Raw genomic sequence first — 25,975 nt, 5'->3', positions numbered from 1 at the left:
TGGGCCTTTCCTAAGGCCCGTCGTTTCCCTTTTTAAGCCTTCTTTCTCATCTCTGATAGCGAGACAACCGTGTTGTCTGGAGGATGGAGCAGGGGAGTCAGAAGGACCTGGGTTCTAATCCTGACTCTGCCACTTGTCTGCTGGGTCACCTTGGGCAAGTCCTTTAACTTCTCTGTAACTCAGTTCTCCCATCTGTAAAATGGAGATTAAGACTATGAGCCCTGGGTGGGACAGGCTTGTCCAACCTGATTAGCCCCAGTGTTTAGTACAGCGCCTCACACAAAGTAAGCACTTAAATACCATAAAAATAAAACAAAGCAGTAACACCGTTCCACCTCTCAGGGACGTTGCGAGGCATGGAGGATGTGAAAAATCTTATTTCTGGTTGCAACCGTGACTTGTGTGGCCACTTCTAGAGAAATGAGGCAAAGCCTCATCGGATCCTCTAGACCGTAAACTCAGTTGTGGCAGGGGATATGTCTGCTATATTGTTACATTGTACTCTCCCAAGCACCTAGCACATGACTCTGCACACAGTAAGCGCTCATTAAACACAATTGATAGATTGATTGAACCCTGAGGCGTTCTTGGATCTGACAATGGACTCTTTTAGGGTCAGAGGCACACACACTCCACTGCACCAATAAAGCAGTTCTATTATGAATGTTTTCCCCTGCGTGCTTTTTCGTGTGTTTGCTTTTATTCCTCCCCGTCCATGAAAGAAAAACAATAAAATGACTAAGGGCAGGGCTTTCTGAGCCTCGGGTAGTTAACATGGAGCCAGTGAAAAAGGTTTGGAACAGTTTTGAACTTCCCCTCTCCTTCTCCGGGACATTTTCTGTTTTCTGTCCCAAGTATCGATCCTTCGCTTCTTGTTCCCACTTCTTCTAATCTCCTTATGCTTTCTCTTATCATGGAATCAATCCATCAATCAATCGTATTGATTGGACGCTTACTATGTGCACAGTGCTGTACTAAACACTTGGGAGAGTACAATACAAGAGAATTAGCAGATGCGTCCCCTGCCCGTAACGAGCTTAATGTCTAGAGGGGTAGACAGACCTGAATTAATTAATCAATCAATCAGTTGTATTTATTGAGGTCTTACTGTATGCAAAGAACAGTACAAATGAGGCTTTTCCGGAGAGCTCTCCAAATGGGAGTTTACTCGAGCAGTGGCAAATTTCCGCATCTGTAAAATGGGGATTCTCTATCTGTTCTCCCCCCTACTTGGCTCAGTGGAAGGACCCCGGGCACGGGAATCAGAGGTCATGGGTTCGAATCCCGGCTCCGCCACTCGCCAGCTGTGTGACTGTGGGCAAGTCACTTCACTTCTCTGGGCCTCAGTTACCTCATCTGTAAAATGGGGATTAACTGTAAGCCTCACATGGGACAACCTGATGACCCTGTATCTCCTCCAGCGCTTAGAACAGTGCTCTGCATTTAGTAAGCGCTTAACAAATACCAACATTATTACTTAGACTGTGAGGCCCATGTGGGTCAGGGGCTCTGTCTGACCTGATTTTCTTGTATTTACCCTAGTGCTTGGCACAATGCTTGGTACATAGTAAGCGCTTAAAAAATCACCATTATTATTATTTGAGGAAAGATTGGTGAAGTAGGACTGGTGAAGAGGAACTCCTACCAGACTGACAGATGGGGTGGCTATTTTGCAGAGCAACTAGCATGGGCAAGTGGATAGAGCACAGGCCTGGGAGTCAGAAGGACCTGGTTTCTCATCCCGGCTCTGCCGCTTTTTAGCTGTGTGACCTTGGGCAAGCCACTTCACTTCTCTGTGCCTCAGGTACCTCATCTGTAAAACGGGGATTAAGTTTGTGAACCCCATGGGGGCTATGGACCGTGTCCAAACCGATTAGCTTGTATCTACCCCAGTGCATAGTACAGGGTTTGGAACATAGTAAACTCTTAACAAATGCCATTATCATCATCATCATCATCAAGGTGTTATGGTAATTAAAATACCCAAACGAGTTGCAGACATATTTTCTCCCCCTTTCTCTCCACTACCCTATTAAAAGGGTCAGATCTGGCAGTCTCCAAGTTGTCCCCTTCCCTCACCCCCTGCAGGCCCAGTGATTTGAGCCCAACTTCGGGGCGCCATTATCTACCTGTCTTCGGAGCTCCTGCAATTCTCGTCGGGTTTCCATTCGAGACTTCTCCACCTCCCGGAGGTTTGCTCTAAGATCTCCGGCCTCCTTCTGAGCTGAGGCCTTAGCTTCTTCCAAGATAGTAATCTTCTGTTCCTTCTCCTCCTTGGATCTCTTGAAACTGAAGAACAACATATGCATCTGCGACACCGTCGATGTCCAAATAGTCACTTAGGCTGGGCTTCTAGCTCAGTGCCCTTCTCACGCACTGTGAGTTCCCCAACCTCAGCTCGAAAGTATCAGCAGTCATGAAGAGACAGGCCATCCTTGTGTCGATAAGCATGGACACCTCAACTATTTATGGGACGTGCTCTGTTCCCGGGCAGCTGGACTAAGACTATATTTCCCAGGAATCTTTGGGGACGCGGGGGCGCATAGACGTCTCTCCGCTGTGCTCTCGATTCCAGTTCAGGCCTTGAACAGCTGTAATTCTGAACCTGGAGATAGCTCCGGTGAAGTAAACCCTGTTTCCTCCGTATACATTCCCCCACACAGCAGTGGAGTCGTGTGTTTTTTTCTTTGTCTTTTTTTTTTTTTTGAGGGGAGGAAGGGGAGGTGGTGTATATGTGTATGCGTTTGTGTCCTCGTTGTTTCCTTCTCCCTCAAGTAGCTGCTTTTGGTAATTTCCTTATTTAAGATCCAAATGATCCACTACCTCTATGATATTCTGTCACTGGGTCTATATTATGATAATAATTCTCTTCTAGACCCCAGAAACTGTCTTCCTTACATAGGGAGCATTTATGAGCTAATAACAATAGTAGTAGTAGCATTTGATAAGCACTTACTATATGCTAAGCAATGTACTTAGTACTGGGGTAGTTACAGGATAACCAGGTCAGACACAGTCCCTATCCCTTTACGGGGTTTCCAATTTAAGTTGGAGGGAGACCAGATATTTAATCTCAGTTTTAAGGATGAAGACTTTGAGGCACAGAGAACTTAAGTGACTTGCCCAAAGTCACACAGCAGGGAAGTGGCTGAGTCAGGACTAGAACGCAGGTCTGCTGTCTCCCAGGTCCCTGTTCCCGGGTTAGTCATCGCTAGGGCTGGTGAGAAGTGCTGGAGTAACATTCCCCAAGGCTATGAAATCAATAGAGAAGGGAATAGTTGAATAACTCTTCCTAGATTAAGAGCCAAATTATTTCCCTGCCTTCTCTGCCTTGCCTGGTTTCAAAACTAAGTCAACAATTTTCAACATTTTAAAGGCTAGGTGGGACTTCAGGCCCAGAGATTGAGCTGGTAGACCCCATAACCAGGATCAATACTACTATTAATAATAATAATAATAATGATAATATTTAAGTGCTTACCTTATGCCAAGTACTTGACTAAACTGTGGGGTAGATACATGATCATCAGGTCCCATATGGGGCTCAGAGTCTAAGTAGGAGGGAGATTGGGTATCGAATCCCCATTTCGCAGTTGAGGAAACTAACGCCCAGAGAAGTTAAGTGACTTGCCAAGGTCACACGGCAGGCAAGTGACAGAGTTGGGATTAGAAGCCAGGTCCTCTGGCTCCCAGGTCAGGGCTCTTTCCACTAGACCACACTGCTTTCCAGGTTTTAACATGCAGATTTCAGCAAGGTCCCAGCCTTCCCTCACCCCCAGTCCCAGCCTTCCCTCACCCCCATACCTGATTCTCTCATTTTCAATCTTTTTGATGGAAGCCCTGAGCTCAATGTTGGAGTGCTGCAGGGTGTCCTTCTCTCTGGTCTCATCGCCAAGGGCCCTGCGGAGCTCCGACATCTCCTTGTGCTGAAGATCTCGGGCCTCCTCCACCTCCCGCAGTTCACGGTCCAGTTCGGCCATGTCCTTCTGAGTTCTTTCCTGGGCCTCTTCTGCAAGCCGAAGCTGTGTGTTCAACTCTTCCACCTGTCGGGGAGGCAGAAAAACTCTGGGCCAAGCTCCTCCATGCTGTACCATGGTCCAACTTGACGGGTAGATTTTGTACTGAAGTTGTAGTTCTAAAACTTGGGTTCTTTGGGGAGAAGCTGTAGACCCCACATTGTGAGAAACGAGTAAGAATAATTGTAATTTGCTACGTTCTTACCACGTGCCAACTATTGTACTAAGGAAACACTGGGGTAGATGCAAGATCGCCCCATCAGACCCGATCCCTGTTCTTCGGGGGGCTTGCGGTCGAATACGGAGCAAGCCAGAACAAGTATTTCATCCCCATTTCACAACTTGGGAAACTGAGAAACCCAGAAGTTAAGTGACTTGCACGAGGTCACCCAGCAGGCAGGTGGCAGAGTTGGGATTAGAATCCGGCAGATCCCCTGACTCCCAGGTCCATGCTCTGTACTCTTCCCTCTAAGCCACGCTTGCTTTCCAAAGAAACATACAACAACAACGACAACAAAAAAGGACTTGTAAAGCAAACCGATCCCATCCACTGGAGGTTCCCAACAGAGTGGTAGAGAAGGAAGAAAGAGAAAGCAGGGTCCCCTCTATGCCCTGCTCTCCACGGTGTGTGGACGGGGCCCTCTTGAGCAAAGGAACTCTCTCTCAGCATTCCTGCCCGCCGCATTGAATATGGGAGAGGAGAACAAAAGAAGAAAAAAATAAAATCTTCTGGAGCCGGAAAAGCATGACTCAGCCTAGAACCGTAGGTCAGAAGATTGGCCTCTTCTCTACCTCCTGCAGGGCTATCCACGGCCTCACTGACTTTATGACGCGGGGATTCGGCTTGCTTTATTTGCTTGCTGAAAAACGGTCCCTTGGTTTGCTTCCTCTATAACCTCTTTCAGTAGGGTGTGCACCTTCCTGGGTCCCTCTCCTAGCCTTTTTACTAGTTCCCCGCTCTCCCCAAGCTTCTTCAGTATTATGACACTTTAAAATCCTGTACTAGCCATCTACAAGTTGTTTGCACCTTTTCAATGGGCTCTAAATTCAGGGCCTTGAAATCTTCCAGTGACTCTATAGTATCCCTCCCTTTGAGGGGCGTGGCAGGCCCAGGTCATTTCACTGAAGAAACTGGAAAAAAATGTATGTCTAAATAGAAGTATTCCAGACCCTGGAAAGGGAATTCAGGATAACTGAGTACTGCCAACTTGGTGCCTCTCAAATTTGGTGCGACCAAGTATTTTGAAGCGATTTGAACTGTGAAATCCCAGAATAAGAGAGCGCCCTGAGATTATCCGCTAGGAAGTGACTCTGCTTAGCTCTGTCCTCGTTTTGTGTAACTACTCTCAATGCATCCTCATAGAGAAGGACCGATTCCAGAATGCGTCCTCCTCTGGAATCCCCAAGCCCACCACCGACCACCCAGTTCCATCTGACCTCGGTCTGGTAGCAAATAGAAATGGAAAAGCAGAAGAATAAAAGAACTAAAGGGCCGATTTTTCATAATTTATATCTGTGTTTAAATTTCTACTGAAGCAGATTTGAAAAAAAAATGAATGTTTGTAAACAACACCCTAGTGGGGGAGGCAGGGAAGACGTAAATTGCTTGGACAACATACCACTGTTTACCAAGAAGAGGGATATTACTGGTGGAGGGATAGAAAGGAAGAGACCATTTGGTTTATTTTCCTTGTATTCTGATTTTTAAACACTGCTAAGGTGTAGGAACATGGATGCGTGTGCAGTAAATGCATGTGAGGAAGAAGAGAAATCTACAGGAACGTAAAGTCACCGGTTTTCCTGAAAGGAAAAAAAACTACTCTTTCCTAATTCTTTACTCGGTAACATTGTCCAGATCCTCCCTGCTGGCCTGGATCATTCTGTCCCGCTCTGTGTTATTGTTGTTCTGTTTTTGGGAAGGATTAGGGTGAGTTCCCCTCCTCCCCCTTTCCCCCCCAGCTCCCCACCCCCACCCCCACATATGGGATCCACAACTGTGCCTAGCGTTTTCCGCCAAGCTCAGCAGAAATTCACCCAGAAGGTCACTGACCAGAGAGAGGGGCGATCCATCATAAAATAAACTGTTTTCATTTCCCAGGATAGAGGAGATGAAAAAAATCAAAACAAATGAAAAAAATCAGCTCCCCCTGTGACAGGAATTTTACAGCCAAATCTCTTTAATGTGATTATAATAATTATTTCTTTACTCGAAATTTTCTAAACAGCCTCTTTTGAAATCTCATGCAGGGAGCCGGACTCCAGCAGAGTTTTGGAGCGGAGGAAAGAACCGGGCGGGGGGGGGGGGCGGGGAAGAGAGGGTGAGAGAGCGCGTGTGTGAGTGTGTACCCACGTGTGTGTGCATTCGTGTGTGTGCATTCGTGTGTGAGCGCGAGCGGGCACACGCACACGGGTGTAAAGAGAAAGCAGGGCTGTTTAACTGGCCTGAGAGTTTCTCAAGCTCAAAGGCTGTGAAAAATGTTATGGTTCCCATGGTGATAAGTAGGCCGTAGCTGGCGCCTACGAGGATTTCTCTCTGTGTTTCTTTGCCCTCAGTTTGTTATATTAGTCCTGCAACTGTCCTTCACCCCCTCCTTTCTCTCGCTCTTACCCTCGCTCATCTGTCTTTGTCTCCGAAAATTAGCTTCCCCCTCACTTGGTAGAAGATCCGCTTTCGCTTTTTGTTACGGTTGCTCATTGGACCCACAACTCTTTTTGATGAAGACGTTCGCTTTTTTCATTCTGTTAAAATTAAGTGCTTTTTTCTCCTTTCCTCTCACTTTCTTCCTCTCCTTCACTCCCCTCTGCCTCCTCCCCTTTGGCGTCCCTCCCGCCCACCCCCCTCCCCAATTTAACCCCCCCCCCACCTCTTAACTTGCCTGTGTGGTCTCTCCCAGGGTCTGACTTTGAAATCTGTTGAAAGGAGGCCATTTTTGCCAAAATAAACAGCCTGTCATGGTAAATTACTCTTTCTTCCTCTTTTATGTCCTTCAATTTTCTGTTCTCCCCCCGCCTCCTCTTCTTTGGCATTTTTGTGTTGGGAGCCATTTGCTTCCTCTGTTGCTGACTCTTCACTTTCCAGGTCCGCTTGTAGTCAGGCAATAGGCTAGTGTTGTCGCTCGGCTACCTAGGCTTAAGAGACCTGGTCATGTTTTCTCCCTCTCAGGGGTCACTGTGGGGAATGTTCCAGAAGTATAGGTTGGGGAGGCAGCGTATAATTTCTGGCCCCAGTTCTTCCAGGCAGTGCCCCTGAAGTGGGTGGACGAGGTGGCCCTGAGCGGGAGGATTAAACAGTTCCTCTCTTGAAAATGCTTGGTCTCCGGATCACTTGTAAGCCTCCGGTCCCCACGTCAGCCCAAACGTTGCTTGCCCCTACGTCAGAACATTGGCACAACTGCTGTGGGAATGGAGAATCCATCTATTTTTCACTGGGAGCAAGGAAAGCAGCAGCACAATAACTTAGCACAATAACTTACCTCCCTCCCCAAGGCGCTCTTCTCTCTCACCAGTTCCTTTATGTGCTCATTCAAGGCCAGGACCTCTTTCTGATGGGCAACCACTGCCTCTTCAAACCGAGCCTGGAACGCCTTCAGCTCTCCGGTGATGCTGGCGATGGTGTTCTGGAAAGAACCAGGAATGAGAAAGGGAGAAATGCTGCTGTTATATAGCTTCGAGACGGATCGTCTCTGGTGGAAAAGGGAGTTGTCCCTCTTTAGAGGAATCTCAGGTGGGAAAAAGCTGCCAAGTATCTTTTCTGAAAGGCACCTACTTATATTGCTGACATCTCCAACTTGTTTCTTTTTTATTAGAAGAAAAATCCCCAAACGGCTCCCCAAGTAAAGTGCAAAGGGATTAGAAAGCTGAATTTTTATTTCATGCCGTAATTTTTATCACAATCTCTCGTGCTCAAAGGAAAAAGAAAAAGGAGATCCCTATTGATTTCACTCTTTTTTCACTTGTCAAGCACCAACTGCCCCCCTGCATTTCCATTAGAACTGAAATTCAAAGAATCATAAAATTTAGAGATGGAAAACGACCTATTAGATCATCCAGTCTAACCCCCTGCCAATGCAGGATCATTCCCTACAGAACATTCCCCAGTGACTTGTCTAGACCAAGTATGAATAACTCCAGCGATGGGGATTCCAGCACGGCCCTGAAAAGATTATTCCATCGCCTAATTGACCTTATTGTTGGGAAATTTTTCCTAATGTGCCGCCTAAATGTTTCTTTGCTATGTTTCATCCCATTATTTCTCTCTCAGCTACCTTGAGCAAAGGATCCCTTCCTGTTGGAAGAAAGCCTCTTCATATACTAATGTTTTCATTTTGACCAAGTGACTTCTTTTCCGAGTGTCTCAAAACAGGTTTCCAATGCTGCTCCATTCACTCCCAACATCCCCCTGAAGAAGGGGTGAAATGTTATCATGCCTGAGGACTCACGGATAGTTACTCAGTGAATCAGAGGCTGAGCTGGGCCCTGGAACGTAGGCCTCAGGCAGATTCCTCCTGGTCAATGTCCACGAGGTTGCACGCCTTCAGGATTTGCTCCCCTGTCTTCATAGCCCTTGGTTGTCTTTCTGCTGGGTTCCACAGAAATACACGGCCATTTTAACCTATCTCAAGACCAAGCAGCATCCATGCCGTGATCTTACCTCTCTCTGTTCGGTTCTCATCGTCAGAATTCCATGTTTCATTTCATTTCGTTCTGTCTCCCCTTCGCATCTGACAGAATGACACTGTCTCCATCTTCAAAGCACAGTTAAAATCATATCTGCTCCAGAAAGCCTTGTCTGACTGACCTCTCATCTCCCCACCTTATCCTCCCTCCCTTCGTGTCACCTATACACTTAAGCCCATACCTCCTAAACACTTTAATATTCACCTCTTTCTCACCCCTGCAGCACTTAGGTAACATATCCTTTTTCTCTTGCCATCTATCTCTCCTACCAGCTTCTAAGTTCCCTGAAGGCAGGTATCGTTCTCCCAAGAGCTTAGTACAGTGCTCTGCACACAGTAAACGCTCAATAAATACCACTGATTGATTGACTGATTGCTCTGATTCACTCATTCAATTGTATTTATTGAGCGCTTACTGTGTGCAAAGCACTGTACTAAGCGCTTGATGAGCAGACCAGCAAATTTTGCGGCACCGATAGAGTTCTTCCTTTTCAGAGGCACGCAGCGTATCATGATCTTTCCTATTATTATAGTGTCATTATTGTTTCAAAGTATCCCCAGCTCATTGAGACCAGAATATTTGTATATATACATAGCCTTACACATTATATGGTTACATTACATATATATGCCCATATGTACATATCGAATAGTCGGGGAAAGTTAGCGTTGTAAAAAATGAGGATAGCAAAAAACAAAGAGGGAAAGGTTCTTACTATTCCTCCGAGCATCCTGTTGCCACTGTCAGATGCAGAATCCTGGGCTTGACGATCGCTCCACTGATTTCATTCATTCATTCATTCATTCATTCATTCATTCATTCATTCATTCATTCATTCGTATTTATTAAGAGCTTACTATGTGCAGAGCACTGTACTAAGCGCTTGGAATGTACAAATCGGCAACAGATAGAGACAGTCCCTGCCCAGCGATGGCACCGACTACGTTCCTTTACTCTTGTAGAGCTCAGTCTACATTCTTTCACATTGATTCCTATTTTTAATATGAGTGCTTATTCTCAGAATCTCTCAATTCGATCTCTTCCCTGGTCGTCAAGACATGACATTCGAAGAGACTTCCAAGGACTCTTCCAACCCATCCTAGTCAGATGGGGATTCATCCTACTTTTAAAGACCTCCAGCAGGAAAAGAGATCCTGCAGGCAGATAGGTGAACCACGTTAGATTCCATCTATCGTTGCGGGACAGATGACCCCTGTTTAACCACTAGCTGGAAAATTCACACAGCTTCATTCCCTGAGACATAATTATACTATTTAGATGATCCAAGCCAGATCTCCCTGGGATGCTTGGAGGATTTTTCTCTTCTTCCCCTGGGAACTCAAGGAGCTCTTCATGGGCACAATTACGAGTGCTTGGATTTAGAGCCTCAGAGTGGTTTGCTTTGAAGTAGATCACAGTTAGGACTTTTAGGCTAGGGTCTGGCTCCCTTTTCAGATCTCAGGGAGTTTTCCTTGCAACGGTTGCATCTGAAGTAGTGAAATTTACTTAATTGGCTCTCCAAAGACCACAGGTAGGCAGTTTGAGGGCCGGGGGGGCGTTTTCTACCTGGGGAGGAACCTTCAAGGTCAGTGAACGTAAAAACTCTGAATACAAAGAGAGACTCCAAAGAAAGTTTCACTCAGGGACTGAGGAATGCTCCCTCAGGACCCATTAGTGTTCTCCTTGTTTTACCGTTACATCAAGAGTAGTCCAGCCAAGGAATTTTCTCTAACTGGAAGTGGGGATGAAGGCGAGGAAAACAAACCCATAAAAACTCCTGACAGGGACACAGCAACATCAGGGAATGGACACAATCTCCCCCTCTAGGCACCTCGGTGCGTATCTGGTGTGTTATTTCAAAGGGGGAGTCGGTCCATATACTGGGAAGCTACCATCAGGCTCAGTCGAGGAGGATGAGGACTCAGGGAGGGGGAGGGAGGCGGCTCCAGGAAATGAGAGGCTCTTGGGCAAGATCTTTCTTCTGGTGCCAGAAACTCATTTGCTGCGTTGCCGGCTACACAAAATTACCCCAAGGACTGAAAATCTCAGAATCATGCATATAGCAGGATGAAGAAATATAGCAACAAGAGCATCCAATTTCTAATTGCAAAATTCTTTCCCACTGCAGATAATCATGTGAATTAGGATTCATCTTTCGCCTCCTTCTTTCCCCATTACTTAGACCCACCAGGGTAAGACAGATGGTCTGACGTTGCCAACTCCATAAAAACAGAGTCCGTTCGGATTAGGGAGCTCTGAGGTTGTTCAGAGCTCAGAACTCAGACCTCTCAGGGCCACCCATCCCAAGGATATTCTTGGATCAGGCTTCCCTCCTGGACTTTGATGTGTGAGCTGCTTTCTGAAGCTCTTGGCCTTTGGCATAGTGCACAACACCCAGGCGGGGGTATTCCCTCAACGCATAAATCCATCAATCAACCCATCAATAAAGATGGGGGAAGAAAGGGAATATTCTCCAGGTGATGAGTTTTACCCTCCCACACCATTTGATAGTAACAATTTCTCCCTCTGTTCAGCAATGTTTATCTAAGTTTTTGGCTTTTGTTTACAGTGATGTAGGGAAGTGAGCTTGTTTATTTGGGTCCCCTGTATGGTTTCCAAGCAGCCTTTCCAATTCAAATGCTTTTCAAATTTGTTCTGGTTGGAATTTTTTTTTTTATCCTTTCTGTACTGTTTGTTTGTTTTATATTATTATGCTTTTTTCTGTTTAATTTCTTCTTTTGAACTGATCTCCCTAGTGAGTTAGACCCAAGCAATCTCATGCATACATTTTCATTCTTTGTTTAAAGCAACAACAGTGTATTAAATCAATGAAACCTCCAGTGAAATCTTGCACTTTCAGGGGTCATGGAAATGAAGGACAGATTGTGCTAAACAGGGTCAGGCCCAGTGTAGAAAGTAAATAAGGGAACATCTCCCCTCCTCCTGTTCCCTATCATTGCACCCCCACTCTGACCCAACTCTCAAGAGTATCAGCTTCATTTATCCTTGGACAACAATCAGTCACTCAATCACTGGTATTTATGGAGCACTTACTGTATGCAGAGCACTGTACTAAGTTGGTAAACACACTCCCTACCCACAGTGAGCTTTACAGTGCAGAGAGAGAGAGAGATGTGAATATAAATAATCTGTAGAGATGTACATAAATGCTTTGGTTCTGAGGATGGGATGAATTCCAAATGCCCAAAGGGTACAGATCCAAGTGAATAGATGACACAGAAGGGAGAGGGGGCCAGGGAAAAGGAGGGCTTCATTGGGGAAGGCCTCTCGAAGACGTGATTTTAGATGTGATTTTATTAAGGTTCTGAAGGCGGGGAGAGTGGTAGGCTGGCCTTCTAGGCCTGAGGGAGTAGGGTTCGGTGATGAAATAGCCAAGATCAGGGCATAGTGAGCCGACTGGCGCTAGAGGAGTGAAGTGTGCAGGCTGGGCTATAGTAGGAGATCACCGAGATGAGGCAGGAAGGGGAAAGCTTATCGAGTGCTTTAAAGCCAACGGTAGAGTTTCCGTCTGATACGGAAGTGGATGGGCAACCACTGGAGGTTCTTGAGGAGATGTGGACTGAACTATTTTTGTAAAAATGATCTGGGCAGCCGAGTAAAGTATGGTCTGGAGTGGGGAGAGACAGGATTCAGGGAAGTCAGCAAGGAGGCAGAAGCACTAGTCAAGTGGGTTAGAATATGAGAAGCAGCGTGGCTCAGGCTCAGTGGAAAGAGCCCGGGCTTGGGAGTCAGAGGTTCTAATCCTGGTTCTGCCGCTTGTCAGCTGTTTGGCTTTGGACAAGTCACTTAACTGCTCTGGGCCTCAGTTACCTCATCTGTAGAATGGGGATTAAAACTGTGAACCGCACACGGGACAACCTGATCACCTTGTATCCCCCCAGCACTTAGAATAGTGCTTTGCACATAGTAAGCTTAACAAATACCACAATTAATTAATTAATTAATCGCTTGGAGCTGTGTAGTAGCAATTTGGATGGAGTGGAAAGGGCAGATTTTTAATGATGTTGTGAAGGTAGAACCAATGGGATTTGGTGACAGATTGAATATGTGGGTCATTTGAGAGAGTTGAGTCAAGGACAACGCCAAGGTTTTGGGCTTGTAAGATAGGGAGAATCTACAGTGATGATTCCCCCTTCCCATCCTGTCCATTGAGGCACATTTCTCTGCCTCTCCTCTTCATGAGAACCAACATACATGTCAGATGTCAAGAAAGGATATACATTCTGAGATTCTCTGGGCTTCTGACTAAATCCAGTTCCAGTTTTGTCCCAGTGGTGAATTGTGTTACAAGATGTTTCTATAGCCAAACTAAGAAGCACACTGGGGTTTTGTGATTTAGATCGGTTGACACAGCAAATAAATTGGCAGGGGTGAAACACGACGGCTTTGATCCACTCTACTGTCGTTTTCCCTTCTCCAAGAGGAGGCTTGGAGACGAATTTCGGCTTCTGCTTGCAAAAGCCTGGGAACATCACTGTTGCTGAACCTGAACAAATCTTTCAAATGATGGCTTCCACCTTGTGGAACCCAGATGCAACCAATCAATGGCTGGTGCTTATTGAATGCTTACTGTTGGTAGAGCACTGTACTAGGAGATTGAGAGAGCACATGATTTTTGGAAGAAGATGGTGCCATCTTAAAAAGCCTGGAATGGCACTCTGCTTTTAATAGCTTCATCACCACTGAAATACACCAAGCCAATCAATCGATGGTAATTATTGAGTGCTTACTGTGTGCAGAGCATTGTACTGAGCACTTGAGAGAATACACTACACAGAGTTGATAAATTTGAGAGAGTACACTAGACAGAATTGATAAATATGTTCCCTGCCTACAAGGAGCGTACAGTCTAGGGGAGAAGCTACAGTGCCCAGTCATTGCCTTCCGAGGTCAAGCTGTTGGGAAAAAAAAAGATTTTTTCCCTCTTCGTCCTCCTAGATTCAGAATGCCAAGCAGTATTTCAGGTCCTGTGGCCTGGAGTCAGTACAATTTAGAGATTCCTTTTATTTCACCCACCCAAATCCCCTTGTCCAAGTAATTTTTATACACGAGCCAAATAAAAAAGAATCAAAGAATGTGGAGGAAAACAGAAGGAAAACAATTTTTTGACTTTACTAACTCATGGCTGGGTGGTCCCTTTGAGTGCTCAGTACCTTTTACTCAAAAATAAAGGAGCAGCAACTGTAACAACTGCATCAGGCCAAACTGATTTGGGTATGTTTTCTCTCTCTACCCCGTCCACCTCTCTCTGTAGCCCCCTACCATTGAGCCTTAAATGGACTAGAAATTCAGAATTTGGACTAGCCTCTCGGGTTACTTTCCTGGTCCGGCCTGTCCCAGCACCAGCTGAGGTGGTGAAACAGAATGAAAATATTTATGGCGCCCAACTGGAAAAGTGGGTTAAGGCCTCTGGGAGGCTAGTGATGTGGGACCTCGCAAGCCTCCAGAAATGAATTCCCTGTCCCGGTCAGGTAATGCCCAACACCTTTGCGAGACATCTGGTCTCTGTAGTTAAGAACCAAAGTGTACACAAGACCTTTCAAACTCACCTTATCCTGCTCCTGTCGGCTTAGTGCTTCTCGTTTTGCTCTGTCCAGCTCCAAACCAGCATTCATGAGTTCACTCTGGGCTTCCCCAAGCTTCTCTGAAAGCAAATTTTTCTCAACTTCTTTCAGGGATAAAGCCTAGGAGAGTGAGAAGAAGTGAGTACAAGGGTTCACAAGGAGAGCGAGAATATAACGTATCGGGTGGCTGGGGGACATCTGAATGGCTTCAGTGCCACAGACAAGAGCATGGTGGGAAGTGGAAGAGGAGGAGGAGGAACGAGGGACAGCGAAGCCTGCGATAGGATGGCTCGAGAGCACTGGATTTCTTCGCTCCAAGGAGCAGGCCTTAACATAGTGCTAGACCAACCTCTCTGAAGGTCTGCCTCCTCTCTCTCCCCGCTGAAGTCCCGGGAAGCTGACTGGGGCTTGAACAGGACGCCGCAGGGCGGTCTCCAGACTTCTGGCCGTTGACCGTGCAGTGGGTCTCAGAGACAAGACTGCGTTGAGGTGAAAGCAGGGCTGACTTCATTCAGTAAGCAAGCAGGGCAGCGGCTCCAGCGAGCGCTGCCAGAAGGGACCGCCGAAGGGTGGCAGAGTGAAAATAATTGGAAAGCGCACAGCCTCTCTTCGCTCGAGATGGAAGTGGGGCTTATATTAACTGGGGCCGGGGTGGGGACACAATGGTTGTTCTGGAGGAAGCGGGGTGGCCTGTGTTCCCTCTGGAAAAACGCTGCAAGTCTGGGGGTTTGGGCGGACTTGAGTATGACATCATTACATTACGCTACTTGCCTGGTGTAATATAACTCGGCGTCCCGTGCACGGCCTGAAGATGGCCCTGGGTGACCTAGGCCTTGAGCTAAAGAGGACCGGGACGAGGCAGAGTGGGCTGTGAGGATCGAGTGGAGACAGAGCTGCATGGAGGGTTGGAGACTCTGGGGAGTCTAGCTTGAAATGGCAGGATGGGGGAAATTGTCCTAGCATAGCGGGCTGAAGAGGCAGGCCTGGTGGGGATCTGGGTTCTAATCCTCATCTGCCATTTGTCTGCTGTGTCATCTTGGGCAAGTCGCTTAATTTCTCTGTGCCTCAGTATCCTCCTCTGTAAAACGGGCTTTTAATACCTGTTCTCCCTTTCCCTTAGGTGGTGAGCCCCACGTGAGACAGGGACTTTGTGCAGAGTACTGTACTATGGGTTTGGGAGAGTACAGTCTAAACAGACTTGGTAGGCACATTCCCTGCCTTCAGTGAGTTCACAGTCTAGAGGCCTCAACCAAGAAAGACTCCATCGATGACTGCAATTAAAGGAGGGGGAAGAATTCCGCACAACCAATGCTCTCTCATGGTGTTCCGGCTGCACTGGCCAGCCCCTTTAACGTCCTCTAGCAGAACACAAAGCGTTAACATCTGCAAAACTTCTCTGAGTTTCTTTGTATTCCTTTCTCTGCCTTTATCAGCACAGGCTTACAATAACACATCATTTCACATCATGTTTAAAATCCATTACCCTACAGCTTATAACCTGTCAAAAAGCACGAATAAAATAGCAAACAATACCATACCTCACTGTACCCGTGAATATCTTCCCTCCTACCTTCCTTAATACAAGGAAGGAGGGGGGATTGTGGATTAAGTCTGTGAGCCCCATGTGGGACAACCTGATTACCTTGTATTTACCCCAGCGCTTAGAACGGCGCTTGGCACATAGTAAGCGCCTAACAGCTACCATCATCATCACAGCCAGTACTCTCATGGTGTTCTGGCTGGGATCTTAGGCAGATCTGAGTTCTCTAAGCTTCAATTTCCTACCGCCTCTACGGCGCTCCTCACCTTCTGCTTCTCATGCTCCGCTTGGAGGAGGCTTTCAGCCCGCTCCTGCTGCAGGATGAGTATTTCCTCACTGAGGGCTTCTTTCTCGGCTTCATGTCTTGACACCAGTTCATCTCTTTCCTGCTGAAGCCTGTGCCCCGCTGCCTCCTTCTCCTCTGCCAGGGCTAGGCACAAGCTCTCCTGAGTTGCAGAAGAGCAGACCGTTACAGGATTGACTCTGAAAGGATGTACAATCAATTAATGGTATTTATTGAGCGCTTACTGCATGTAGAGCACTGTGCTGGGCACTTCAGAGAGTAAAATATAACAGAGTTGGTAGACTCTGCCTTCTAGGAGCTTATGGCCTATTGGTGGTGGGGGATATATGGGGGGCAACCTGCTAATTAAGGGCTGTACTCTCTCTAATCACACATTGCTGTCCTCAGGATTGGCATCAGAATCAACGGTTCGGAGTGAGTACCTCCTGTCCTAGGTGAATTAAGGGAACCTAAAAAAGAAATTGAGTGCATGATTCCTGCCCCGGTAAAATTTGCAATCGATAAGGGAAGCAGCATGGTCTAGGGGAAAGAGCATGGGCCTCGGAGTCAGAAGGACCTGGGTTCTAATCCCTGCTCCGTCATATGGCGGCTGTGTGACCTAGTGCTAGTCGCTTCACTCCTCTGTGCCTTCACTTCTCTGTGCCTCAGTTCCCTCATCTGTAAAATGGGGATTAAGACCGTGAGCCCCATGTGGGATATGGACTGCGTCCTACCCGATTAGCTTGTATCTAGCCCAGAGCTCGGTTCAGTGGCTGGCAAATAATTAGTGCATAACAAATACCATAAAAATGGGAAAAAAAACCCCTCTTCATACCCAGTAAGAGCTCAGTAAATGTTGTTGACTAATGAAATAGTCCTACACTAATTCTGTCTAGGACATATTTTCTCACACTACAACATTCTGCAACCCAACCAAAGACAGCCCCCACGATCTTTGCTCTGGAGGATGCCTCGTGGCGGATCACGGTCACCACTGCCTTCACGTCCTTTATCCAGATCTGGACTCTGACAGTACTAGAGGATCACGGCTGCCTCAAAGGAGCAGGAAGTGGCGAGCAGTGACATGCCTCTTGGACCTCCCAAGATGGCCATGATACATGCACAGAATCCCCACCGCCCCACTCTCCCGCTCCTTCTGCTGTTGTGCTTGTGTGGATCCCCTATTCTCCTCTAAAACACCACCATCCTTCCTGCCTCAAAGTTTGGGGTGGCCTGAGCTGCCGTCCATCCCAGAACATCACCTCCCTGCTGCCCGCTAACATAAAGTTTCTGTTCAGGTTGGTTTCTTTTTACTTATTTATTAAATCTCTAAAGGATCGCCAATTTCCTTCCCTTCAGCCTCACTTCCCTCACAACTCCCTAGGTGAGGGAGTGTAGTGCTGGTGGGCCCGAGAGGGTGGGCGGCAGTGAGCAGTGATGAGGAAGTGGATGGTGTAACACCCTACCTCCCAAAGTCAGGAATCTTCCAGGGCCCAGTGGGCAGCCAGATGCCGCTGCCAGGAGCGTAACAAGGAGGCCGAGTCAACTAAGAGGGGGCGTAGAAAGTTCCCTGCTTTACCATATGGGTGGCAAAATATGATGTCACTCGCCGCACCCGGCGTGACATCATCAGGTCAAATGACAGACAGTGAGGAAAGAACCCCGGCCTTGGGCACTTAACTTCTCTGTGCCTCAGTTACCTCTTCTGTAAAATGGGGATTAACTGTGAGCATCACATGGGACAACCTGATTACCCCGAATCTACCCCAGCGCTTAGAACGGTGCTCTGCACATAGTAAGCGCTTAACAAATACCGACATTATTATTTTTGCCTCAGGGCACGGTCCATGCTGGGGCCAACTCTGTCCCTACCATCAGCAAAAAACATTTATTGTCTTCCTCTGGATAGAGAAGCAGAGTGGCTTAGTGGAAAGAGCACGGGCTTGAGAGTCAGAGGTCGAGGGTTCTAATCCCGACTCCGCCACTTGTCTGCTGTGTGACCTTGGGCAAGTCACTTAACTTCTCTGTGCCTCAGTTACCTCATCCGTAAATAGGGGGATTAAAAAACGTGAGCCCCACGTGGGACAATCCGACTACCCTGTATCTACCCAGCGCTTAGAACGGTGCTCTGCACATAGTGCTTAACAAATACTATACTTATTATTATTATTCCTATGTGACAGATGGCAGTTTTAATCAGCAATATATTATTTAATTTTATCAATTATCCCTCCCCTTAACTATTGTATATACTTGTTAACTGTTTTCCCCATTAGATTATGAGTTCCTCCTGCTAAGAATCAAACATTTCTTTTGCATATTCTACAAGAGTCTCCTAGAGTGTCCCGTAAACAGTCAGTGGCAATAAATTCTGATCATTATGGGAGTTATAGACCAAAGATTAGACACAGTTTCTGACCTTGAGGAGACTTAGCAAATGACCATGTAGCTGACAAACATGCTGATAAATACAATCGGTAACTCAACTGCATTTTTTCTTCTGAGATTTCTACAGAGATGTTAGATTATCGGGATTATTTAGTTGAAGCCTCTTGTCTGAAAGCAAGGGTGAGGTTTAAGTGACTTGTTTAGTTCCTTTACAGTTTTGTGGTTCATGAAAGAAGTTTTAGGTTTGGTTACTTGACTTGATATAGGACACGGAGGCCAGAGAAACACGGAAGATTGCTTCTTTGTTTGGAATTTGGGAGGCAGGTAGGCCTCATCAGTGGTATTTATTGAGCGCTTACTGCGTGCAGAGCTCAGTACTAAGTGCTCGGGAGGGTACAATGTGACAGATGGTAGACACGTTCCCTGCCCACATTGAGGGCAGCAATAATATGGGCTGAAGGGAAGATCTAAGGAAAATGAGGAGATTTCTATCTGCACTTGTTGCAAAGTCTGAAAATGAGAAGTAGAGTTTAGGCAAAAGGTGAGATTTCAGACTAGAGAGCAAGATGAAGAAGTGCTACTTGGTATCCCCGGCTTCACCAACAGAGCTCAAGAGATTGGATAGCAAACCTTCTCTTTCTTCAGGCGAACCATGTCCTCATCACGAGCCAGCATCTGGTTCTTTAGGGACTGCTGGGTTTCTCGCTCCATCTGAGCCACTTGCTGTTTCAGCAACTCCATATCCCACTTCATCTTGGTCTCTTGAACCTCTAGTTCATTTTGGGCCTTTTCTACTTCCACTGTGAAACAGACAAGCAAAACTTGGTCTTTTTCCTCTCTCCCTCCCATTTTCCCCCCATGTCATCCATGACAGCTTTGCCTCCACTTTTCCACAATGGCAGGATGAACTCAGAGAGCTACCCTCAAATCAATCAATGGTATCTTGGCCTAGTGGCAAGAGCACAGGCTTGAGAGTAAGAGGTCGTGGGTTCCAATTCCGGATCCGCCACTTGACTGCTGTGTGACCTTGGACAAGTCACTTAACTTCTCTGTGCCTCAGGTACCTCATCTGTAAAACGGGGATTGAGACTGTGAGCCCCATGTGGGACAGGGATTGTGTCCCACTTGTTTACCTTGTATCTACCCCGGTGCTTAGAACGGTGCTTGGCACATAGTAAGCACTTAACAAATATCATAATTATTATTATCATCTGTTGACTGCTTTATGTGTGCAGAGCGCTGAGAAGCAGCGTGGCTCAGTGGAAAGAGCACGGGCTTTGGAGTCAGAGGTCATGGGTTCGAATCCCGGCTCGGCCACCTGTCCGCTGTGTGACTTTGGGCAAGTCACTTCACTTCTCGGTGCCTCAGTGACCTCATCTGTAAAATGGGGATTAAGACCGTGAGCCCCACGTGGGACAACCTGATTCCCCTGTGTCTACCCCAGCGCTTAGAACAGTGCTCGGCACATAGTAAGCGCTTAACAAATACCGACATTATTATTATTATTACTAAGCACTTGGGAGAGTGCAATACAAGAGAGTTGACTGGCGCGTTCCCCGCCCGCAATGAGTTTACAATCTCTTAACACAGGTTCCATGGGCTTCAATTCTCCTGACAAAGGAGGGATGGAGTAAACTAGCCTTCGCTCCCCACGGAAAGCAAATTCAGAGGGTTAAGAGACTCATTTACCTTGGAGAACTTGTCTCGCTAGGTGGATGCTCTGATTTTCTCCTTCCAGCTGGTCCTTCCGGGCTTCCAGCTGGACCACCAGCTGTTGTGTTTCATAAAGGCTGTTTTCCAGTGAATCCTTCTCAGCTCTGCAGTTTATCATCAAACAACAAGAACCAGTAATCCAAGGAATGGCCTTCTGGTCTTTGCTGCATAGTGAGTCAGGGCATTACTCGAATATCTGCATGTGGAAGAGTGCCTGCCACATTTGGGCCAGAAGGATGGCATTAAGCCTCTTCGAGAGCAAGGAGTTTAATCCCCTAAAAAATGAACCGGGGCCTCTGTGTGACTAAGGATTTCCTTCATGTTGTTGGCTTCTCCTGGGGGAAACATAGCACATCAGTTAAAGAACAGAACTGAGGGTGAGGAGACCGGAGCCAACTCCCGGTTCTCTCCCAGTCCCACTGTGGAAGCCAAACAAATAACTCAGCCTCTCCAAACCTCACATTTCCCACTGGCTAAATGAAGATCTTAAAGGGTCTTCAAATTCCTGGACCAAGACAGTATATTGGTGCAAAGAATAATTCATTTCCTCACTCACTGGCTTTTACATTTGTATGTTCGGCGTCCATCTATATGGGTGGAAGCGGCCAGAGCGATTGCAGTTGGATCACTATTTGGTGGGCCGTGTGAGAGGTATCGCTTACCTTGGGGAGAGAGAAAGGCCAACAGATTGGTAGTGTAAGAAATTACCTAAGAGCTCACAGGGAATGAGTCTGTTTATTGTTATCTTGGTCTCTCCCAACTTCTCTGTACAGTGCTCTGCATACAGTAAGTGCTCAAAAAATACGACTGACTGACTGAGGGAGTTTTGATCCTACCAGTAATTTGCTTGTGATTTTCAGCAGGAAACTGGAAACTTAACTTCTCCATATCTCTTTGCTGTCAAATAATAATAATGGTGGTATTTGTTAAGCGCTTACTATGTGCAAAGCACTGTTCTAAGCGCTGGGGGGATACAAGGTGATCAGGTGGTCCCATGTGGGGCTCACAGTTTTAATCCCCATTTTACAGATCAGGTAACTGAGGCACAGAGAAGTTAAATGACTTTGCCCAAAGTCACACAGCTGGTAAGCGGCGGAGCCGGGATTAGAACCCGTGACCTCTGACTCCCAAACCCAGGCTCTTTCCACTGAACTCTTGATTACTTTAGACATTGGTTTACCTGGCTGTGGGTTATGCAACCTTTGCTTCTCTTTCAGAGCTATTGCTACCTCTTGGGAGGGCTCAGGCAAATGACTCAGACTCCCAGATTCCCAGGCTTCCTTCAGAACCAGGCCTTCCCCGGGTGGTGGGGCCGCTTTCAGGCTTTGGTTTGGAAAGCAGGAGGAAGGGTTAAAGGGTCAAACAATTTGCTGGTTCTGTGGTTCCACTCCTTAACCTGGCCCACCATTAACCCCTCACCCACAGCCCCCTGATCTGAGCCTTTCAGGCATTAGCTCCTGGGGTCCCCTATGAGCTACTAGTTCCTATACTTGTTCCAGGTCCCTCATGAGGCATTAATACCAGGCTCCCCGCTTTGAGATATTAGTTCCTGGGGTCTCCTATGTGGCATTAGCTCCAGGATCCCCCATGAGACTTTGGTTCAAGACACATTAGTCCCAGGGATTCCTCTGTGCGGCTTTAGTTCCTGGGGTCTTCTGTGAGTCATTAATACCAGGGATTCCCCTGTGAGGCTTCAGTTCAGTGCTCCCACTTGATACAGTTCCACGGGTCCACAATGAGGCATTGATTTCTGGGATCCTCTATGAGGTATTAGTTCCAGGGGGTCTCACTCTGGTCAATTTTTCCCTGATCGGCAGTCCCCCGATAATTTAGAAAAGGAGCATGGCCTAGAGGAAAGAGCATGGGCCTGGGTGTCAGAGGACCTGGGATGTAATCCCGGATCTACCAGTTGCTTGCTGTGTGACTTTGGGCAAGTCACTTAACTTCTCTGTACCTCAGTTCTCCTGTTCTCCCTTCTACTTAGTCTGTGAGCCCCCTGTGGGACAGGGACTGTGTCCAACCTAATTAACTTGTATCTACTCCAGCACTTAGAACTGTGTTCTAAAGCGCTTAGCAAATACCATAAAAAAAATCATGACCCCAAGCACCCAGTTCATCCTGGTTTCTAGCTGTTTTCCTCTTTCCCTCCTATTGGCTACCATTTTCTTTCTCATTAAACTCTCCTAAAGAGGAAAGGGTAGGAAAAGGAGAGAAGGTGAGACTCAAATCAGCCTACTTAGGGAGAGTACTTGTTAAATTTTGTGGTAGAGAAAGAGGTCAAAGCTCTTGGCTAAAATGAGGTGAAGGAATTAATTACAGATGCCACCAGTAATTAGGAACTGACTCTAGTATGTCCTAACTGATTGAGCTTTGGGGAGGAATAACAAACTAATGAAAAAGATGGTAACATCTAATTACATAAAGAGCGTTTTGTAATAATATATTGCATAAACAAGTCTCCACATCATCAAAGAGGTCAATACAACTAGCCTTTCAGCAGTTGCCACAAGCTGAATTGGCAAGAAGAAGGTCCCCTCACAAGAAGATGCCTGGGCCATCTGAGCAGAGTCGTGTCCAGAAACTTGAATCACCATGGCCCGGGAAGTTTTGGTCGGGGGGGTCCAGGATAAAAAGGTCATACCGGTGTTATCTTTTAGGATCCTTGGATATTCCAGAAAAAGAAAAGCCACAGTCCCTTGCGGTTGTATAATCAAGATCTGAACTGAACCGGGAGAAATGATTACCTGAGTGCAGCTCTCTCTTCAGCCATGACCCGATTTTGCCTTTCCAGTGCCGCCCGCTCCACCAGAAGCCTTGCTCTCTCTTTGGCTATCTCCTCCTTGTCCTGAATGGTTTGGTGGAGAGAGTCAGCCTGGACCTCCATTTCCCGTTGACTCTGTCCTAGCTGTTCTTCCAGAGCAAGTTTCTGGCCATTTACCTTCAGGGATTCGAGAGGAAAATGAGAGAGAGAGAGAGAGAAAGAGAGAGAGAGAGAAAGAAGAGGCTCTTCTAATAATAATAATAATAATGTTGGTATTTGTTAAACTCTTCTAATAATAATAATAATGTTGGTATTTGTTAAGTGCTTACTATGTGCAGAGCATTGTTCTAAGCGCTGGGGTAGATACAGGGTAATCAGGTTGCCCCATGTGAGGCTCGCAGTCTTAATCCCCATTTTACAGATGAGGCAGCGGAGGCAAAGAGAAGTTAAGTGACTTGCTCACAGTCACAGAGCTGACAAGTGGCAGACCCGAGATTTGAACCCATGACCTCTGATTCCCAAGCCCGGGCTCTTTCCACTGAGCCACGCTGCTTCTAGATGCGTTGGGAAGAAGTATGGGACAGTAGAGAGGGTCCTTGACTCTAAACTAGTATCCCTCTAGATGGTAAGCTCATTGTGGGCAGGGAATGTGTGCAGCTTGGCCCAATGGATAGAGCACGGACCTGGGAGTCAAAAGGTCCTGGGATTAGAACCCAGCTCCACCACTTTTGTCTGCTGTGCGACCTTGGGAAAGTCACTTCACTTCTCTGTGCCTCAGTTACTTTGTCTGTAAAATGGGGATTAAGACTGAGTGCCATATGAGACAGAGACTGTGTCCAACCTGATGAGTTGTATTTATATCAATCTCAGTATAGTGCTTGGCACATAGTAAGGGCTTAACAAATACCGTTAAAAGAACAAAACAAAAAAACTCTGTTGCCGTGTAGTGTCCCAAGAGCTTAGTAAAGCGTTCTGCATATAATAAGAGCTCAATAAATGTGATTGATTGATACTGATTGAGTAGTAAACAGAAAATTATGGAAATAGCAACTAGGCCGACTGAAGATGAGAGGAAACCCATCTCAAGGTGGCTGAAGGTAGTAAGTTCGAAACAAAGAAAATATGCACTTTTCCACACAGTGGGTTACAAACCTATGGTATTAACTATCCCAGGAGATGGTACAGTTTGAAAATACCAGTAGATACAAATGCGGGTTGGACAAATTGAAAGGTCTGTAATGGGTTACTACAAAGAAAGTCAAGGATGTAGAGGAAATGATAGTTTCCAAGCCATCAGGACCAAGGACGTCCATGAGGGCCATCATCACACGGTTACTCCAAGCATCCTGTCTCTGCCATCAGAGACGGCGGATGGACTTACCTGGATGATCCTTTGGTCCGCCCAGTGTTGGCCTTGCTGACAGCCTTATATTCTCACCTGCATAATCTGCTCATGCAGTTGGATTTTCTCTTCGCGAAGCAGAACCATCTCCTCCTCCAGATTCTCTCGTTTCTCCTCTTCCACCTGCCGGTTCTGCTCCAAACCTCTTCGCTCTGTGCGGATGTGCACGAGTTCCTGTTCCAGGCATGTCAACTGCTTCCTCATGCCCGCTCGCTCCTGCTCCAGCTCCCGTTGCTGTTCCACTAGCAGGCTTTGCTCCTCCTCCATCTTTCCAACCCCACGAAAGAGAAATCAAGGATCATCCTCAGAGAAAACCAAGGACGGTCTAAGACTTTATTGGATGGCAAAATGGTTCTAACTGAAATTGTTGTGATTTGTGTTATTCTAGGATGAGATGCTACACTCATTCAAGGAGACATAACATAATAATGTTCTAGTAAACATTATCAACCAGCCCTACTCGGTGATAGAAAGATCTTCTAGGTGCTAGTGCTGGGTGCTAGGTGATAGATCTTTCTATCACCGAGTAGGGCTCCTTGATAACATTTCTCTAAATAGGGTTTCTTCGGGAGTGACCAAAAAGGAGACAGAACTGTAGACTCTTCAGGAAACTTGAGGGAGTAGCTCTGAAGGAAACCCCAGGACATTTGGCAGCAGAATTTAGCTGTAAGAAGCCTATATGTGATAGCTGTATCCACAGGGGGAGGCCAAATTCAGAGAAATCTGATTCACTTATCAAGAGATAGTTACTCCACTTGGAGAAGGACAGTTGAAACTTCTCTAGATGTTAAGGCCCATCCAGGCTGTTGATCAAATTTGCCTGAAAATCAGCCTCAGACTCTGTGGTTTAGCCTCTGTAATCATGACCTAGATAATCCACCTAGTAACCTCCTGGCACTGGTACTGCCACGTCCCTGTTACGGAGAAGGATATTAAGACAAAGTCCATACACTAAGCTGGAGGGGCGAGGCAAAATTAGAACAGGAGTCTCTCCGCAGATGCTCAGAATTAAATCAGAGCACAGCCCTGAATTCACTACCCCAACCTGCACTTTCTGCAAATGTAGGCCCAGAAGAGCAGATGCTTTATCTTAGTGATTTAAACCAGTGAAGCACATTCCTGTAGCAACTAACCTCAGCTCATGGGCTCACTAGACCATCTGACTGACCCAAGAGTGTTCCCGTAAATATCTTTTCCACACAATTGGCATTTTCATTTAACAGCCTTAGACTTATCCATCTGAAAGTTGCGTTGTTCATTTGCCAAAGTCCAAATCAAAGTCTGGGCACAGTCCCATATCAGGGAGGGGATACTCTATTCATTTTAATGTTTCTGTCCATCTTGTTCCAAGAATATTTCCGGGGACATACCCACCACATAATATTTGCTATCATTTGGTTTCTCTTTGAGCTCTCTTGGAAGCCAGTGACTCCCAGGACACCTAAAGAGAAGATACATCACTGAAGAATTCGGTATGAAAGTACTAATGGGAGATTGGAATCGATATAGTGAAGACTCCAGATAAAGCGTGTTACCTAGATAGCAAATACTTTATTTCCTACATACATCTGATAGTCTTCCAGTTTTGTAATTTTGATTATGTGGCTCTT

General features: G+C 46.5%; 1 protein-coding gene across 1 annotated transcript in view; it reads right to left on the bottom strand.

The window, feature by feature from the left end:
- Window positions 1-25,975, bottom strand: part of LOC100082821 (putative ciliary rootlet coiled-coil protein 2) — a 45,864-nt gene that overhangs the window by 14,311 nt on the left and 5,578 nt on the right. The window contains exons 6-14 of the mRNA XM_039912734.1: window positions 24,402-24,632; window positions 22,947-23,140; window positions 20,179-20,306; window positions 19,120-19,289; window positions 16,085-16,264; window positions 14,264-14,398; window positions 7,490-7,633; window positions 3,805-4,043; window positions 2,130-2,289 (exon numbers count right to left, since the gene is read on the bottom strand). Coding sequence (XP_039768668.1) covers window positions 2,130-2,289; window positions 3,805-4,043; window positions 7,490-7,633; window positions 14,264-14,398; window positions 16,085-16,264; window positions 19,120-19,289; window positions 20,179-20,306; window positions 22,947-23,140; window positions 24,402-24,632 — 1,581 coding nt within the window. The remainder of the gene's footprint in view (window positions 1-2,129; window positions 2,290-3,804; window positions 4,044-7,489; window positions 7,634-14,263; window positions 14,399-16,084; window positions 16,265-19,119; window positions 19,290-20,178; window positions 20,307-22,946; window positions 23,141-24,401; window positions 24,633-25,975) is intronic.

Source organism: Ornithorhynchus anatinus, chromosome 7 (assembly GCF_004115215.2).
Source record: "Ornithorhynchus anatinus isolate Pmale09 chromosome 7, mOrnAna1.pri.v4, whole genome shotgun sequence".
Lineage (NCBI taxonomy): Eukaryota > Metazoa > Chordata > Mammalia > Monotremata > Ornithorhynchidae > Ornithorhynchus > Ornithorhynchus anatinus.
Note: the sequence above shows the minus strand (reverse complement) of the source record. Positions and strands in the feature narration are given on the sequence as shown.